The sequence below is a fragment of the Colletotrichum higginsianum genome, chromosome 4, assembly GCF_001672515.1.
Source record: "Colletotrichum higginsianum IMI 349063 chromosome 4, whole genome shotgun sequence".
In the NCBI taxonomy this organism is placed as follows: Eukaryota; Fungi; Ascomycota; class Sordariomycetes; order Glomerellales; family Glomerellaceae; genus Colletotrichum; species Colletotrichum higginsianum.
The window spans coordinates 63,780-82,238 of record NC_030957.1 but is presented as its reverse complement, the minus strand read 5'-3'; the positions used below and the strand labels follow the sequence as shown (position 1 = coordinate 82,238).

Sequence of the window (18,459 nt, the reverse complement as noted above, 5' to 3'; positions counted from 1 at the left end):
AGAGATGGAGAATAGCGTCACGTTGAGTCGTTCGACTCCCTTTGGACCTGCTCTTTTCCATCTAGTCTACTGAAGCTGAGGGTTTGTGCTTGTGACGAACGTTAGTCAAAAGTTCCCCGGCCCCCCCCACCCCTCTCCCATGCCTCCCTCCTGGGCGGGAATAGTCTGTTGGCGTATGATTTGATTCTACGGGGAAAAGATGGAATTCTGGTCTCAGCCGGCCCAAGGTCCCCCAGCTCCCTCGTGGAGTCTAGCCCAACGAACCCCTCGATGGCTACCGTGAGTGGCTGATTGCTTGTTGCTCCTTTCCTGCTGTCGTTCTATACACGGCTTGTCACACATACAACTCTCCACGCTCATCAAACCCGACAGCCCAATCTACCCCCGTCCACTCGCCTCACGATGCATCTGAACCGCTTTACATGCTGCGTCGTACGGAGTTGCGACAGGCAGCCTGGCGATTGCACGATGTTCCCTCTTGGAAGGTGGTATTCTGTCTCCGGCAATCTCGTGCCGGACCTCACGATGCCCAACTTGACACCCCGCCTCCTCCCCCTTGGTTTGGTCCTTGGTCGTTGACATGTCCAAAGGCTTGTTGTGATGGACTCCGAGTAATGGCTTCGTCGTCGTTCCGCCCATCAAGGACACACCACCGTGAGGACCAGACGATGATGATATAAACCGTCTCATCTCCCCCCATCCATCATCCCATCCCATCCGCATCCCATCCGCATCCTCATCCTCATTCGGTCACTTACCAGTCCTCACTCACCCTCGTCCTTCGTCTTCTTCTCCTCGCTGTCTGGCCTCGTCCTCGTCCTCGTCCTCCTCCCGGTCACTTGCTGAGTCACAGTCTTCCACAATGACTGGCTCTTCCTTCGTCTCGGCCCTCACGGCCGGCCTCGCCCTGGCCTCGACGGCCGCCGCTCTCCCTGCCGGTGCCCAGCAGGAGAGGGGCTTCACCGTCGAGCAGGTCCGCAACCCGCGCTACGTCCGCTCCGGCCCCCTCGCCCTCGCCAAGGCCTACCGCAAGTACAAGGCCCCGCTGCCCGAGGACCTCGCCAACGTCGTCGCCAACATCACGGCCGCCGGCCTCGTCCAGCGCGCCACCGGCAGCGTCGCCGCCAACCCGCAGGAGTACGACATTGAGTACCTGAGCCCCGTCCAGATCGGCACCCCGGCCCAGACGCTCAACCTCGACTTCGACACGGGCTCCTCCGACCTCTGGGTCTTCTCCACCTCGACCCCGTCCAGCCAGCGCAACGGCCAGACCGTCTACGACCCGAGCAAGTCCTCGACCGCCTCCCGCCTCTCCGGCGCCACCTGGTCCATCGCCTACGGCGACGGCTCCAGCTCCAGCGGCATCGTCTACAAGGACACCGTCACCGTCGGCGGCCTCTCCGTCACCGGCCAGGCTGTCGAGGCCGCCTCGACCGTCTCCGACTCCTTCACCTCCGAGAGCGACCTGGACGGCCTGCTGGGCCTCGGCTTCAGCAACATCAACACCGTCGAGCCCACCCAGCAGAGCACCTTCTTCGACACGGCCAAGTCCAAGCTGGACGCGCCCCTTTTCACTGCTGACCTGAAGCACAACAAGGGTGAGGAACCGTGACCCCGCCGTCATTCTCTTTGAGAGGATGAGGAACATATATATATACTGACAGTGAGATAATCAGCCGGCAAGTACAACTTTGGTTACATCGACAGCTCGGCCTACACCGGCGCCATCACCTACACGTCGGTCAACAGCGCCAACGGCTGGTGGCAGTTCACCTCGTCCGGCTACCAGGTCGGCTCCAACAGCTTCGTCACCAGCTCCGTCACGGGCATCGCCGACACTGGCACCACTCTCCTGCTGCTGCCCAGCTCCATCGTCACCGCCTACTACAGCAAGATCACCGGCGCCCGCTACGACTCGTCCCAGGGCGGCTACACCTTCCCGTGCTCGGCCGCCGCGCCGTCCTTCACCTTCGGCGTCGGCAGCGCCCGCGTCACCATCCCCGGCTCGTACCTCAACTACGCGCCCATCAGCACCAGCACTTGCTTCGGCGGCCTGCAGAGCAACACGGGCATCGGCATCTCCATCTACGGTGACGTTGCCCTTAAGGCCGCTTTCGTTGTCTTCAACGGCGGCACTAAGCAGCTCGGCTGGGCTGCTAAGACTCTCTCCTGATTTACTTTGGGGCCGATGAGAGCGTGAGAAAGAGAGAGATTGTGTGAGAGAGAGCGCGCACGCGAGGGATACCTAAGCAGATGGCGGTTCAGCAAACTTGCAGCCCGAATAATCTAGATTAAGGACTCGAGGACTGGATAGAGGACGCGGAGGGTTCGGGATGCATTGTCTAATGGCCGTTCATCAAGACTTATCATGTGACCGCCTACATATATGGTTCCTGTTCATATTATATCAGCGGATCATTGGCGATAATGAAGAGAAGCTTAGCTGGTTAGTCTTTGTGAGCAATGAGAGTTCCGTTTGGAAAGGAGACGCAAGGCCGCCAAAACGCCCCGGTTTGCGTGCTTTATCCGTGTACGTATACGACAGCCAACCCAGCCGTTTTTCCGTTTACATGATTTTTTCCAGCGTTGCACATCATTTGTGCTCTTTTCCGAGGTGCCAAGAACCAAGGTTTTCCAATGGGCGCAACCGTCTTTGGACCGCTAAATGGGGATGGGGGGAAAGGGGATTTCTACCCACTTTCACTCACTCATCACGCCCACCCACGAAAGCCATTCATTCACACCCATTCCCGCCCATGTCCCCCCCCCCCCCCTCCTGATTTTCACCACGTTTTTATATTCGGCGATCTTGGCGTGCGGGAAACGCCATCTGGCCGCTTGGCGGCGGCGTCGTCGCATCTGTCCCGATTCCCACCCTAGGGCGCCAAGCATGGCAAGTAATGGGAGAGAAGGGTTGGGGCCTTCGGGCTGGCCATACCGAGTTGCAGGAGGTGGCTGAAGAGGAAGAGGGTGGGAAAGGGCCTGGCATTTCCCGTTCGGTGGATGGGGTTTTCGAGCAAGGGCTCGATGCTATGCCAAGGGAAGATGGCCGGGGGAAGCAGGGTGAAGAGAGATGAACCCACCGTGAGTGAGACTCTGCCTGTTCGGGGCCGTGCTTGTTCTCGCTCCAGCGGCTCGACTTTGTCGCAACGACGAAGGGGGGCGAATCAGCCACCGTGTCTTGGCCGAAAGGTCTTTTTTTGGTGTGATAGAGAATTGTGTGAGAGAGACGGCCGTTACAGAGCCATGAATCCCTCAACTCTTTCTCTGGAGATCGAGTTGTGAAACTCCTCCAATGAGGTAAGAGGATGGGGGCGAAATACGACGCAGTGAGTTTTCGGGTGGCTCCTTGGCATAACTTTCTAATCAAGATCGATGGCCGCCAACGGAATGACCAACGGCCTGATGGTTAATGATCGACTTTACTACCTCTCTCGTGTTTTGAGGGCATCTGCCGATTTCTTGGAGTTTAGCAACGAAGGAAGTTCAACGATCCGGTGGGAGACTCTGAGCTCGGCGCAGTGCAAGCATGCTACTGCCCACGGCAACATAAGCTTCTATCGAGTCTTGGGCAGCAATGGGCCAAGGTGATATTCACTGCATTGTCTGATTCGGTATTTCCATCCTGGCCCTGCAGCGTTTGTCACGAAGTGGGTGTCCGGTCCGGACTTTACGGGGTAAAACGATGGTCAGCAACTCGCCATTCAACTGCTTCCAAGTAGCCAATCATGTTTTCACGATGCGCATCTAGTTGATGATCTCGCCTGGATTCCGGGCCAGCCGACTCGTACCCTTTCTCGCCTCCCTCGGCGTTAAAGGGTCACGCACGGAAGCCGAGATCAACGGCGTGACGGCCTCTCGACGAGCCAACCGACTTGGCAACGACCAAGATGGAAAGGATCTCTTCTTTTCTCGAGTCTTTTCGTCAATGAGAACCCGCTTCAGGTCTTTCTTGCGTCGCCATACCCTTATGGTTTAGGTGATCCTGACGTTGAGTTTCGAGCAGGAAAGGGGGGGGGGGGGGGGCAGAACGTTTATCTGAGGCCTCCGGAGAGATCACTATATCGGTGAACGGCAATACGGATGCGCCGAGGGCTCGATATCGATGCAGGTTGTTGTCTACAGAGCCTCTCATAGGCGAAATGGCATGCAAACACGACCGGGCTTTGTGTCTCTCGGCGATCGGAGGCAATCCTTTCACGAATGCTTCGTGCTCATTGCATCTCAGTCGAGGAGATGCGCCGCCTGTCTCGATGGTCTACATGTCTCCGGTATCTCGGTTGGCCGTGCCTAGGCAAGATCTCCAGAGACCTCGAATGCACGTTGCCAAGCGGATGCTATTGCTGAGCTCGTAGCTTGACCGACACAGTCTTACCACCTTTGTCGTCCTGACACATCTGTTTCCTCCTCTCTCTATAAGTGCAGTATAGTTAGGTAAGGTTCCTCGGTGCCGCTTGCGTGACTGATCTCCGTGATCCGTGAGCGATGACTTCCAGTGAGAGCCAACTTGGAGCTCGCGAAAGGATTTCGGAGCATCGGAGACGTAACCAAATCGAGATGGAGAGTTTTCTGCTTCGCGCGAACTCCTCGAGATCATCGGCGATGCTTTGGACAGGTGTCAGCATTTCGAAATGAGAAGGGGGCAGGCACCAGTTGTAAGTAAGGTCGTCTTTGACACAACAGATGAGCATGGCCAGTATCTAACGACAAAGACAAGCTCTCACCCTTTGGTTCTTGCAAAGGGACGGACAAGCAGTGACTCGACTGCATGTCAACGTTTTCCCATCTGTCGATTGGCGATAAAATCACCGAGAAAGACGGCCTGCCCTTGAATCGTGAACGGCTTCCGAGGAACAAGGTGGCGGACGAGAAGTTCAAGACGAGAAATTCAAGCTCGACCCCAATCCCTGACGCAAGGGGCTGGACACATTGCTCCAATTTCAACCCTGGATAGACGAGAACGCATCCTGCTGAGTCGCGTTCCCTCCCTCAAAGGCAGCCGCGGTGAGATGGAGCTGGCCCAAGGCGGTGACCACGGGGCCATGCAGACGATGCAGCTCGTTCTGTGACATCCCGGCTCGTCAGGACGAACCGGTCAGAGACAACCAAAACCGAGATGGAAAAGGGGAGGCTTGAGCTGGCTTGTCTTGGCGTGAGGCGTGTGGCGTGACACATGTGGTGGTGAAAAAGCACCGATTTGTTCGACGAGACGGCCACCAGTGTCACAGAGGGGGCGGGATTTTGGAAGGAAGAGGGTGGGAAACACAGAGAGGCTCTTGTAGGTGGCTTGCAAGTATTTTCAACGTCAGGCCTTGGACGACGAAATTCTTCCGTCCTGTCATCCCACGAGAACGGGTCTCGATGGCGATGAGGAAGCAAGCGGCGCGCCGGCTCCATACTAAGGGTCGCATGCCGAGAAAGAGGGAGAGGGAGGGAGACAAGGCCCCACGATTACGTCGCTAGGCTAGCATCTTGCGATGTTTCGAGGCTGGGGGTGCAGGGGAGAGAGAGAGAAACGTGACAGGCTTGTGGATCCGAGTCTGGATCCGAGTCCCATGTTGCCGGCGACCGACCAAGGGGCACGGTCATCGGCTAGCTGCTTCGTTGGGTAGGAGATACATGCGCAGAGACGGCCGAAAATGGCGGGCGGCAGTGTGCAGGGCGTGACAGGTCTCGCAGGGCCCGAGGGCTCGGGTCCGGAAGCAAACAGCTGCAAGACGAAGAGGGACGGACTCGAGGAGGGAGGGAGAGGCGGCGATATGTGGCATCGCATGATGTTGGTCGAGGTTGAGCGAGGGCCTCGTTTAGCGCCCCCCTACTCTCCCGTGCCTCATCGATACTTTGGAGTATAGGTACGCGCGCGCACACGTCGACGAATAGGCGAAATCATCGGTCATGAACCGGATCAGATGGGGCGTGCCAGAGTGCGCGAATGGCAAAAACTTGGACCGATCATAGATGATAGAGGGTCGGTAGAGTCAGACTAGTGCCATCTGTTTCTTCAGGTCAGAAAAACGCAGTTGAGTTTTTCCGTCAAATGAACGAGCTTCGGTGCCCGATGCCAAGCCCTCTGGCGTATTGCTACAAAGTCGGGGCCATGGAGATGGTGGGAGAGAATGGGGTTGGTGGTGAAGGATTTAGGGGTGTTGTGGTCACGTCAACCGTGTTTGGCGGGTTTGTTCGAATCGGGCCATTGTCTCACCTGTTCCGGTCATCGATGCCTCGGACGAGGAGTTCACCTGACGGACGGATTATGTGTAGATGTCTAGAGAATGTGGTTTGTTGGAAGAAGACTAAGATGTGAATGGAACAAGGGACTTAAAAGTAAGTCACTTATCCAGCCATGGCCAAGCGTTGAATTGAGAGACACGGTCTAACCGTCACAGGAGCAGGGGATTGGTGTTGATCCAGTTGCTCAAGACCCTATTTGCCTCTCGAATGGTTGTTGGTGGTTCATCCGTCATCTCGTCCGTCTCCACGCCGAGCCCTCCATCCCCTCATTTCGCGGCCATGCACACCCCCGCGCGATCCCCCAATGTTTCCCCATCCTCCCCCCATTCCTCTCATCCGCGTGTCTCTTCTCCACAGAATCCACCGGACTGAATAGGAATCATTATGATGGGATGATGGTCCGACAAACGAGCTGCTAGTTGGAGCAGGAATCAGCCAGACCAGCCCAGGACATCCGAACAGAGCGAGTGAGTGTGGGATGGCTACTACCGGCTGGCTTCAAACGAGTGAATGCCTGGTCGAGACTCCCGTTTGTGTCTGTCCAACGTATTTCACAGCTAGCTAGCTGCACTACATGCCCCCCCTGTGAAGTTCCTTGTCGATGCATATGCAGAGAGCGAAGAGACTAAACTCAATTCAGTATGCTACTCTCGCGCCCCCCTGTCTTCAACCATTTTCCAGTCCATTCAACCCCCATGCTCATCCGGCTTTGCTCTTTTGCCTCTCCGACTCCCAGTTGGCGAAACCTGTCCCTACTGGATCACTGTGAAGCCCGTGACTGAGCAATGGAAGCTGCATCCCGCAGCAAATCACGCGCCGCCCTCGTTGCAAAGAACGGCCCATGTTTCGGCGGCTGAGCCCATAACGAGAACAGCCACTCACATCCTGGAGGCCGTTCGTTGGCTGCTCCGCTCTTCGTAACCTGGGGCACCCGAGACGGGACTCCTCTCTGGGGCCCCAGAGGGTCACGTCTATTGCTGTTAAGCTTGAACTGCTAGCACATGCCCCAGTCCTGCGGCCAACGGGCGGTCTGCTTCTGCTTCTGCTTCTGCTTCTGCTAGTCCTGTAGTAAGTATAGCCGTGATCACCACGAACCCATGGCATGTTGTTGGAGGAGGAGGCAGCCATACCCAATCTGGTCGCCCTCATCCCATCCGTCTTTCCATCAAGCTCGATCCCGTGTCCTGGCTGTCTTCTTTTCTGGGGAATCAATCCTGGCTTTCCACGACACAGACAGACACTCGACGAACTTCGGAAACGGACGGACGCCTTCGACAAGAGCTGCGGTCGCCCCCAAGACATTCGCCAAGTGGTCAAGCTCGTCTCCATCTTCAACAAGCTCGTCAAGCTCAGCGCGGCAAAGCTTTGCACCCCCTTGGCCCGTAACCGAGCTGCTTGTCGCCCATCTCATCTGCATCTGACACTGAAGCCCCATCCATCTGGGCTACCTTGGCTTTGCCAAGTGCTGCCTTTGAGACTAGTCACACACACACACACACACACACACACACACACACACACACACCACCACCCCAAAACGCTTTGCCGTTTCCTCCAAGCTTGACCGGAAGCCTCCAATGAGAAAGCCTGGTCCGGCTGATGATAAAATAGAATAGGCATGCCGCACCCCACCCTCTTCCCTCCCCACCAGAGGCCAAGACATTTCTCTGCCGCCCCCGTCAGTCCAGCGCCGTCGGGCTGCCCTCCCGCTATCTATGAATGGTGGAAAATCCCATGGAAGATTCACCGTCCGTCTTGGTATTCGTTGAGGCTCGATTTCCTGGGGGGGGGGGGTCCAGAGACACCGATGAACAGACAGACGGCCGGAGTAGGTGGCCCAGGGGAGAGGGCCAGACAGGACCAAGCAGGGATTCGGACCTAGACTGGCTGGGTTGCGACTGGATTTTGCGAGGACGGACGCACAGGAGCGACCGCGACCATGGCTGCTTTGCTTCTCTGTCCCCAGACGGAGAAGTACGCAGAAGAATCCCAGTACTCTCCGCATGTACTCCTCACAGGCTCACACACCATCTCTTTTCCCCGGGATACTTTCCCATGGGGTGACTTGGTTACATGCGGGTTGGTAAATTGCTGACTCTCTCGGCTGTGAGGGGTCCCCTCATCCCGGCTGCTACAGCTGGGGAAGAGGAGGCTTTCCGATCAGCGAGGAAAGGAAAACACCAGCCTGGATTTCCGATGTTATATCAGGGCCACCATCCCTCGCTCTTCATCGACTCTCATCCCTCTTCTTCTCTTCGTCGCTCTGTCCTCTACCAGTCTTCAGCACATCGCCACCCCTTCCACCCTCTTGAGCTGATTCACTTTGGCTTGAGGCTCAAACCACAAACGGGTGTCGTGTCACATTTGGCCAACCAGACCCTTTCGTCTCTGCCTCTCTCCTGCAATAGCAACACCAACCCGCCAACGCCTGGCCTGTTGCAGAGAAGTAACCGCCCATCATGTCGGCCATGCAAAAGATTCTCAAGAAGATTGTCCACAATGATGCCATGGAGTCGGATCCCGCCGAGATTTACGGCTGGAGAGTTTTTGCCCTCGCCGCCTCGGCCTGTTTCGGTGCCATGTCCTTTGGCTGGGACAGTTCAGTCATCGGTGGCGTCGTTGTCATGAAACCCTTCCAAGAGTGAGTTGGATTCCCACAGATAGCCGGTGATCGGCGTTCGGGAGGCTATGAGGCTAACCTGTCAATCTCTCTTAGTGACTACGGTCTTTCTGATAACACCGCCAATGTCGACTCCGCAAACCTGGTGGGCAACATCGTGTCCACGCTCCAGGCTGGTTGTTTCGTCGGCGCCCTGGCCGCCTCCCCGTTGACCGATAGATACGGCCGCAAGTGGTGCCTCATTGGTATCGCTGTCGTTATCCTCGTCGGTGTCGTCCTCCAGGCCGTCTCTCTCGGAAAGCTCGCTCCCATCTTCGTCGGTCGCTTCATCGCCGGTCTCGGTGTCGGTGCCGCCTCCAGTATCAACCCTCTCTACGTCTCCGAAAACGCGCCCCGTGCCATCCGTGGTCTCCTGACCGGTCTCTACCAGCTCTTCATTGTGACGGGTGGTATGATTGCCTTCTGGATCAACTACGCCTCCGACCTCCACTTTAGCGGCAAGCTCAAGTACATCTTCCCTCTCGCCATCCAGGGCCTGCCCAGTCTCCTGCTTCTCATCTGCATGCTCTTCTGCAACGAGTCTCCTCGATGGATGGCCCGTCAAGACAAGTGGGAGGAGGCCAAGAGGATTCTTTCTGTCCTCCGCAACCTGCCAGAGAACCATCCCTACCTCGAGGACGAGTTCCAGGAGATTGTCGACCAGATTAACAACGAGAGACAGCTCATGGGCGACGCCACCTTCCTCAAGATGCAGAAGGAGATGTGGACCGTCAAGGGCAACCGCAACCGTGCTCTCATCTCCATCTTCCTCATGATTTGCCAGCAGATGACGGGAACCAACGCCATCAACACGTACGCCCCGACCATCTTCAAAAACCTTGGTATCCAGGGCCGCTCCACCGGTCTCTTCAGCACCGGTATCTACGGCATTGTCAAGGTGCTTGCTTGCATTTGCTTCCTGCTCTTCATGGCCGACTCCCTCGGCCGTCGCCGTTCGCTTCTCTGGACCTCCATCGCCCAGGGTTGCTGCATGTTTTACATTGGACTGTACGTCCGCATCTCCCCGCCTATCCCTAACGAGCCTGTCCCGGGTGCCGGATACATGGCACTGGTCTCCATCTTCCTCTTCGCCGCCTTCTTTCAGTTCGGCTGGGGCCCGGCTTGCTGGATTTACGCCTCCGAGATCCCGACCGCCCGTCTCCGTTCGCTCAACGTCAGTCTTGCTGCCGCCACCCAGTGGCTCTTCAACCTCATCGTCGCCCGTACCGTCCCCAACATGTTGGCCACCGTCGGTGCTCACGGTTATGGGTAAGTTTATTGTTACCCTTTCTTGAAATATGACTATGGCGAGGCTAACCACAACAATACAGAACCTACCTCATCTTCGGAAGCTTCTGCTTCTCCATGTTCGTTTTCGTCTGGTTCTTCGTCCCCGAGACCAAGGGTGTCTCCCTGGAGCACATGGACGCACTCTTTGGTGCCACTGAGTACGGCTCGGAGAAGCACCTCGCCGGTGACAACGTCAGCGAGACCAAGACCCCGGCCGAGGTCCAGGTCGAGTCCATCAACCCCTCCAACGCCTACGTCCGCAAAGAGGGCGCTTAGACGGCACCGTTGCATGTTTATAAGACTATACATAATGTCAATGACTGATGGTCGGAAGCGGTTCTGCATTTAGATGAAATTTAGAACGGGGACGAGCTGAGCGGTGGGAAGAAGTGGCCTGAGTCTAGTTTTTGGCTTTTGATACCTATCCTTTAGGCCTTGCGCTACGGCACAGGTCACGATGACAATTTACTCCGATTGAACCTACCTACACTACATTCTTGGTCTTGCTGTTCCCTATTTGAAGGCGTGAAGTGAGTATCTCGACGAAAAGTAGATTTCGCATTCCATAGCAACCCAGCAATTGTTACCCTGTTCCCATGGTAAGTGATGGAGCTAGGATCTGGACGAGTGAGTGGGTTGATTAGGAAGATGATCTAATGGACGAAGACAATTGGGAAGACCATCAATTTGCTTTGGTCAGCTAACAGTAGGTCGAGATTGCTCATGAAGAGCATTTGGCGCATTCGCCCAGCCAGCCTCAAAGATGTGCCCCGATATTGAAACTTCTCCCTCTCCTCAGCCGCATGCTTAACCTCGATGGCGCCCTGTTTCTCTGGTTCATCGTTAGTAGGAAAGTCGCACATGCCCATGAAGCTAAACCTGTTCCTATCAAAACCCGACAGCCCGCGTTGCTCTATCGGATGCCACAATTCAGCCACCAAACGCTCCCTTTATGCCTGTGTAACAATAGCCCCCAAGATCGCAACGTTTTCCTCACTGATACAACTCTCGGAGTACCGCAGAAATGACAATCCCCCTATTTCCCCCTTCAATGATGAATTTAACACAGACGCACAGAGTTTCACTGATATTTTCAGTACTGTCTCCAAGCTTAATCGGGATTCTTGGCAGGATGATGTTAAAATGATGGCAGCGGCCAACACCCCTGACTCTCACTCAGCTCAGCGTAACGCCCTTTATAATTCGTGATATCCTCACCATTGTTATTTGCTTCTCCTTGTTGATCTTTTTGAGTCCTTTCTGTGTGTTCAGCATGAGGTCTTTTCTCACAGCCGTGTCCCTTCTGGGCTTTCTCGCTCTTCCATCACAGGCCCAGAAACCGCACCACGACGTCGACCCTGCCCTCTTCCCCGGCATCACCCCCAGCACCGAGCTCGTGTGGCATGACTGCTATACCGCCTTCAAGTGTGCTCGATTGACAGTAAGCTTCCTTGATTGTGTCCCTCATTACCTGAGTGTCCTCTCCCTCTGACATTAGGACAGGTCCACGCCAAAGTCACCGATCCTCGGAAGCCTAAAAAAGTCAAGGGGAACTGCGGCCAGCCGACCGTCGACCTTGCTATCGTCAAGCTACCCTACGTCCCCGTCTCCGGCGGCCCCCCTCATCAAGGCGCTGTCCACGTCTCCCTTGGCGGCTGGAGTTCGTCGTCGACCAACTTCCTCGTCCGCTTCGGCGAAGACTACGCCCCCTTGTTCGCGGGCTATGATCTCATCGCCATTGGTGCATTCTCACCCTTACCCCCTTCTGGTGAGATGCAGTACTAACTTACTGATTACAAGACTACCGCGGCTGGGGTTGGACAACCCCGGCCTTCCGCTGCTTCGCCTCCGAAGACGAACGAAAACAGTTCGCACTCTCTGAGCCGCAGCTCCTCGGCGCCGACGACGCGGCCTACACAGCGAGAGAGAAGCGCGCGGAGGACTTCGCAAAGAGGTGCAAGAAGAACGGCGAGGAGGTCGGGAGGTTCATGGGAACGTACTCCAACGCTGTCGACCACTATACCGTCATGAAGGCCGACAACCGTACCAAGATGGGCTTCTGGGGCATCTCGTCGGGGGCTCACCTGGGGCAGACGATTGCGCAGGTGTACCCGGAGGTCGTCGACAAGTTTCTCTTTGACAGTGAGTGTCTACCACCTGTCCAGTGAACATGGCATGAGTCGGTTTTGCTGACGAGCGTTGCAGGCCCCGCGCCGTCTTCGCTCGCGTACACCGTCACGACGGCCCAGCCCTCCCAAATCAAAGACGCAGAACGCGGCCTCGACGCCTTTTTCTATACATGCCTCCATGCGCCGGCAAACTGTTCCTTTGCGGGCTCCTCCACCACGACGGCTGAGCTCCGATCCCGCTACACCGGTCTCGAAACCAAGCTTAAGACTAAACCCCTCGGTGGCACTGGCACGGACAAGAAGTTCGACTGGTCGGCCCTACACTCCTTTCTCACCGTCGCGATCCACGGCCCCGGCTGGTTCCCCGTCTTGAGCAACGTTCTTACCGAGGCCGAAACCGGCGCGGTGGGCGGTTGGATCGGCTACGTCCTGACGAGCGTCCTCTACCAAGTCCCGGCGCCGCTACCTCTCCTCACCGAGGAAGCCCCCTTCGAAGGAATCCTCGCCGGCGTTTGCACGGACGAGGTGCGTCACATCAAGGGTAAAGACGAGTTCAAATCTTATTTCCAGTCCATGACGGACGCGGCACCCAGCGTGGCGCCCATCTTCTCCGAGTGGCGCCTCGTGTGCTCCAAGTGGAAGATCGACCCGGTCAACAGGCTCGACGACACGTCCGGCGGGCCTGTCAGGACTCAGGGCAAGTTCGTGGTGCTCAACAGCGTCGGCGATCCAGCGAGCAGCGTCGAGGGGGCCAAGGGCGTCGTGGCGCGGTTCTCGCCGGGCGTCCTAGTCAAGACCCTCGCTGCCGGGCATACCAGCTTCGCGGCGACCAGTAATTGCTTGTTTGGCGTTTTCTACACGTTTTTCGTTCTCGGGCAGATGCCTGCCGAGGGGACGACGTGTGGTGATTTGTTTACGGCGCCCTTCGGAGTCCAACTGCCCCCAAGCTTCTGATATCCTGGTAACCAGAGGGTTCCGTATCAGTTGAAGCTCTGACATCGAAGATGGATCGGACTTCCAAGGCACTTGTTTATATCATGTACCAGTAATTACCTCAACCTCAGTTCGTTGACAATCAAAGTGGCGCAACAAGACCGGCTTAGCTGGGCGATAACATCATATCCAGAATAAGGCCTCTTATCGGATCCCAAAGCCTGATTTACACGGGATGAGAGAAAGCGAAGGGAAATTTGAATATTCGGGTGACGAAGATCAAGATTACTGGCTTCTCCAGCTTCCATCAAATACAAAGATTCGTATTCTTCATTGCGAAAATATCTCGAATTATGCCACTCAATTCAAGAAGATTGATATTAAGACTTGATTGGCAGTGTGACTCTCTCTTAATCATTGGCCATGGCTGATGTGCACTGCTTGGGACTCTTGTATAAATAAATCCTCTTACCGTCACTGTTAGGGATCAATATGAGTCGTGTTTGTTTTGTTTTAGTTGCGTTTAGCCAGCGACTCTACTCCCCAACGTTGATCACTTGAATGCGAACCGTCTGCCAGAATGGTATTGTCGGCAATATGACACCTTTCTACTTGTTCTTGCATGGCGACGTCATCCCGTTCAGATCTGCCTCGGATGATTGAATCGATCCGAAAAAAGACTACGGTAGATGTGAGAGGCATAATGCTTGACCAGAGCGATGACGCGCGAGGAATGGATTGTAGGGCGTGGAGGATCACCTATACGCAGGATGTGCACCTCTTCAATGATACTCGAGTTGCGGTCTAAGCATGCGCCCAGTAGGCACCGCTGCCCAACGCTGACAGAGGAGTCATTATAAATACCGCCGACGAAGGCGAAATGGTATGCTTCGCGAGGCTCACATTGTAGCCAGGTATAAACAATGCCCAAGAAAACTGTGATGCCAACGTGTGGCTTACCCAAGAACGCCAGGACTCACTCGGTCCATCCCAAAAGGCCTAGTCGAACCCTCGACTTCCCTTACCCGTTTCCATGAGCCCCTTTTCTTCTGTTGCCGAGCCCAGAAAAAGCATAAGCTGGCTATGACGGACAACCCCCCCGTAAGAACGCCTAACATTGCTCTATGACAGAACATGACTGATGGGAACAAGGAAAAAAGACTCTGAAAGAACAAACAACGCTAAGAAGAACTTTGGACTCGCTACTGACCACCGGGTATTGCTGCACCGTCGAAAATAATGAGTGGCCACTGGCCGGCCGGAGCTGACACGGCAGTCATGTCGGCCACGGTTGTTGTCTCTGTCACCGAGCCTGTATCCCGAGAGGCGCCACCCAGGGTCAGCAGAGCGTTGGCGCTGTATCTGTCCTGGCTGTCGGCCATGGCCGCTGTCCAGTCATGCCAGGTATTCCCTTGCGATGCTGACTGCCTCCAAAGGAGCTCGGCCGCCGCCGCAGAGCCCGCGGGGTCCGCCACATGTTGGGTGGCCTGAGAGGCGAAGGCAATCAGAGGATTAGTCTCGGCCGAGCTGTCGTCAGCCGTGCTCGTTGGTTGCCCCGCAGATGTGTATGAATAGCCGTTGTCGGTCTCGAAGCCAGCCGTCGACGGCACGTTGTTATTGCTGGATGGCTGCTCAGCGTAGGCCAGGGACGGGTACGGAGTTGTCTCGTTTGAGTTGGCAGAATCCGGGTAGAAAGCCTTCGCAGCCGTCTCGACGGCGCTGGCAGCCATACTTTGCGTTGTTGGGTGCTGTGAAGCAAGCTGGAAGGGCGACGATTCCACCGGGTCGGGCTTGATCGCCGGGGTAAGTGATGAGTCTTTCTGCTTCTGATCGTGCTCGATCCAACTAATGGTCCTCTCAATGATCAAGTTGATTTCGTTGCTGATGCGAGCACCAGTCCCTGGACACATGATTAGCTTTCCGGATATGGATAGAATGCGTTGTTGGAGTTGCTCACCTAGCAGCGAAACCGTTGCATTGATGATCTCCATCCAGTCTCTCATCTCCTCGCGAAGGCTAGCGATCTGGCTGGGCGTAGCCTCGAATCTCCGCTCCCAGTGGGCAACCAAGGTGGTAAAGATGGCAGCACCGTACACGGCCATCTGGTACCATGTCGTGTCGAGAGACTTGAGCTTCACCAGGCTCTTGACGGCATTGAGCATATGTGCAGCAGTCTCTTCGCAGATGCGGGCATTCTCGAGAAGAATCTTTCGGTCGCTGGTCATTGCCACGGACGGATGACGCAAGCAGAGACGGAACTCGAGTGCGTACATCTGTATATAAAGGGCGTACATACGGCCTTCGTGCTCCGTCTGGCCGGGGTTGATCTGAAGAGCCTCGGGCAGGCTGTCCTTCCACAGACGAAGCTGTTCCTCGAGAGAGTTGACCACATCAACGTAGTTTTTGGGGTCACGTCTGACACTGTAGATGTTGGAGTACATCTCCATAAAGAGGGGCAGGATCTTGAAACCAGCCAGTCCGACGTGATACGTGCAAGGCGTTGTGACGGAGGGGTCTACGCCGTCCGAGGTCAGGGCCTCGTCCGCAATGGGCTCCGGGAAGTCAACGTCGTACTCCTCGACCGTGATGGGCATGGGCCTTCCGAGGCGGCCATTCAGTGTGACGTAGACGAGTAGGATGGTCCACCAGGTGCGCTTGCGGATCTCATTCTCCAGATTGGTCGTGTCGCCGGGTACCTTCATGGCACGATGCATGTTCAAGTCGATGGCGCGGTGGAAGGCAAAGTTGACAATCATGGAACCGCATCCGGGTTTGGGAAAGCTGCGGCTGTGTGCGCAAATCATGGCCATGGCCTGGACGGCGGCTACGGACTGTGAGGAGGCTAGGTCGAACATCTTGCTCAGGGCGAAGTGGTAATGCTTGTTAGACAGCTCGTTGAGCTGAGAACGCGTCTCCTGCTGCTCCCAATTCCGCACGCCGTACTGGAAGTATATTGTGGCGAAAACCATGTGGACCATGACCAGATCAGGGACCGTCGGCTCGAAGTTGGGTTCATCGTACATGCGGGTCAGCTATAAATGAGGTTAGCGACGGAAGCAGGGCAATGGCGTGGCGGGAACGTTGAACTCACAATGTCCATGAAGGTTGGCTTGTGCAGGACTGGCAGGAAGGGCCATATCATGAGGAAATACCACTCTGAGTAGGTGAAGGCGTCGCTTCGCGAGGGAAGCTCGATGGCGACGTGAGGATTAATGTTCATGCATGACTGGAGAAATGACTGGAGCGACTTGTTGTAGAGGGGCTGGGAGACTTTGGTGTCGGGCGCGGGCTCGTCGATATCGGGGGCGTCAAAAGATGTAACGTCAATGGTGGTGCCGAGGATGGACAGCTGAGTACCCTTAATGGAGCTGAGAGGCGCACTGTCGGAGCCGACACCAAGATGGTTATGGACGGGACGCGATTCGAGGGTGGAGCGGGGCAACGAGCGACTGGCGGCTGGCTTGTAGGCATAGTTCTTGACCCAGAGGGAGCCGACCTTGGTCCAGGCGTCCTTCTCGGCAGGGTCTTCGATAGGGTTGCCCATGTGATCATAGGTGACGCCGGGAGGCGGGTAGCCGGCGCCGTAGGGGGACCAGTTGTAGGGCTTGACCTCGATGCCGTTGTTCTCGAGGAGCTTCTCGAGCTCGCGCACATGGGACAGCATGTCCGTCTTCTCCCTCTCGAGCTCTTGGAGGTAGCCTCTTCGCTCGGTACGGCCGGTGACGCGATCGGTGACGTAGCAGTCGAGGTTCTGGTTAATGCAGTGGGAGCATCCTTCGGGAAGGGCATCGCAACGTATCTTCCTGACCTGGGTTGAGAGGGAGGTTAGTTGGCGCGAATGCAATTGAGCACTGAGATCGACGAAAGCAAGCCTGGGAGGATGGACGCACTTTGCACCTGTCGCAAGCCTGTCCAGTCCTTGTGTAGGATGACAGGCGGTTCTTGACGACGGAGGAGAAGTCCTCCTGGCCGCCTTTTTCGAGTCTCGGCAGCTTCACCTTGGCGGCAGCTGTTGGAGCGGCGTCGCCATCGGAAGAAGTGGCAGCAGGATCGCCAGCTTCGGCCGGTCGCTTCGGTGGGCGACCCGGCATGGTCTCTCTGTCTCTCTCTCTTTCTCTCTCTCTCTTCTCCCTCTCTCCCTTTCCGCGTCATAGACTGACGGTGTCACACGCAGTTGTAGCAAGAAGGACCAGGAGGGGGAGGGTGGAAATGCTCCTGGCGCGGGTTGGGATTGGAAAAGATGTAACGCGACGGCGGTTGCCGTAGGCGTGGAGATGAATGGAGGTTGCCGCGTTTTTAGGGGAGACGACGAGGGGGAGCTCTGGGCTGCTTGGAATGCCAAGGGGAAATAAAATAAAACAAGGATTTGAAAAGAAGGGTGCCAATGGGGGGATTTGGCGCCCGGGGCTGCAACTGGTTGGTGCTGTGATGGCATTACAGCAGCCCGCTTGTAGGTTAGACGGGTAGGTAGGTACCCAGGCAGCTAGGCATCGTCTCTGCGATAGAAATACTCTGAATAGAACAAGAATATACCTACTGATTTACGGAATAAAGAATCGATGGATATTCTAGAAGCAGAAGGGCTGGCTCGGATCATTGTTATGCTAAAGCTCCAAATGTACCGGCAGCGGGCTACCAGTCTGTCGGAATGCCATTAGTCGCTATGGTCTTATCTGTCTAAGCCATTTAGGGGTTGATTTTGATATTCATAGTTGCCGTTCCTTTTCCTCGAGGTGGTCTAGAAGCTTTGGGCCGCTGGAACCTTGTCCGTCCATCGACGCCTCAGTTCCTTGTTCGAAGCGAGGCGCATCCAGCATGCCAGATGGGCTCAGTTGAGAAAGTGTGGGCGTATCGCGTGCCGCGAACGGCGAGGATTTAGCTAGAACAATACACCAAAGACGAAATGGCATTGTCGACAATTGAGTCTAGAAATCGCAGAGCGAGATGAAGACGGAGGCGGTAATCGAACACCAATCGACGCCTCAACCTCGGCCATGATGCTGCAGTTATGCCGCGAGTACATGGGAGCAAAAGACATGCATCTCACAACATGCCAAGCCGGGCACCTGGCCGGGACCATCTGCCTTCGAGGTCCCTGGTGATCGAGGCCCAGGCCCATGAGGCTCGATCGGCCGATAAATGAACGGGAATGAAAGATCCCGCTCGAGTCGAGGTTTAAGTGCCGCATTGTCTCTGCTCCTCGCTCCTTTGGCCTTG

At 56.0% G+C, this 18,459-nt stretch overlaps 4 protein-coding genes across 4 annotated transcripts; 3 read left to right on the top strand and 1 right to left on the bottom strand.

The window, feature by feature from the left end:
• Positions 1-862: 862 nt before the first annotated feature.
• Positions 863-2,173, top strand: CH63R_05372 (Endothiapepsin; the record flags this gene model as incomplete). The annotated part of the gene is made up of 2 exons (XM_018300347.1): positions 863-1,598; positions 1,677-2,173. 2 exons carry the CDS (start codon positions 863-865, stop codon positions 2,171-2,173), a joined length of 1,233 nt encoding a protein of 410 aa, XP_018158197.1.
• Positions 2,174-8,690: 6,517 nt separating this feature from the next.
• CH63R_05371 (Quinate transporter) lies at positions 8,691-10,456 on the top strand (the record flags this gene model as incomplete). The annotated part of the gene is made up of 3 exons (XM_018300346.1): positions 8,691-8,872; positions 8,948-10,159; positions 10,222-10,456. 3 exons carry the CDS (start codon positions 8,691-8,693, stop codon positions 10,454-10,456), a joined length of 1,629 nt encoding a protein of 542 aa, XP_018158196.1.
• Positions 10,457-11,453: 997 nt separating this feature from the next.
• CH63R_05370 (Alpha beta hydrolase fold family) lies at positions 11,454-13,263 on the top strand (the record flags this gene model as incomplete). Its single annotated transcript, XM_018300345.1, has 4 exons — positions 11,454-11,621; positions 11,684-11,921; positions 11,981-12,322; positions 12,386-13,263. The coding sequence occupies 4 exons, from the start codon at positions 11,454-11,456 to the stop codon at positions 13,261-13,263; spliced, it is 1,626 nt and encodes a 541-aa protein (XP_018158195.1).
• A 1,181-nt stretch (positions 13,264-14,444) lies between these two features.
• CH63R_05369 (Transcription factor) lies at positions 14,445-17,333 on the bottom strand (the record flags this gene model as incomplete). The annotated part of the gene is made up of 4 exons (XM_018300344.1): positions 14,445-15,142; positions 15,200-16,274; positions 16,334-17,050; positions 17,133-17,333. The coding sequence occupies 4 exons, from the start codon at positions 17,331-17,333 to the stop codon at positions 14,445-14,447; spliced, it is 2,691 nt and encodes an 896-aa protein (XP_018158194.1).
• Positions 17,334-18,459: the final 1,126 nt, after the last annotated feature.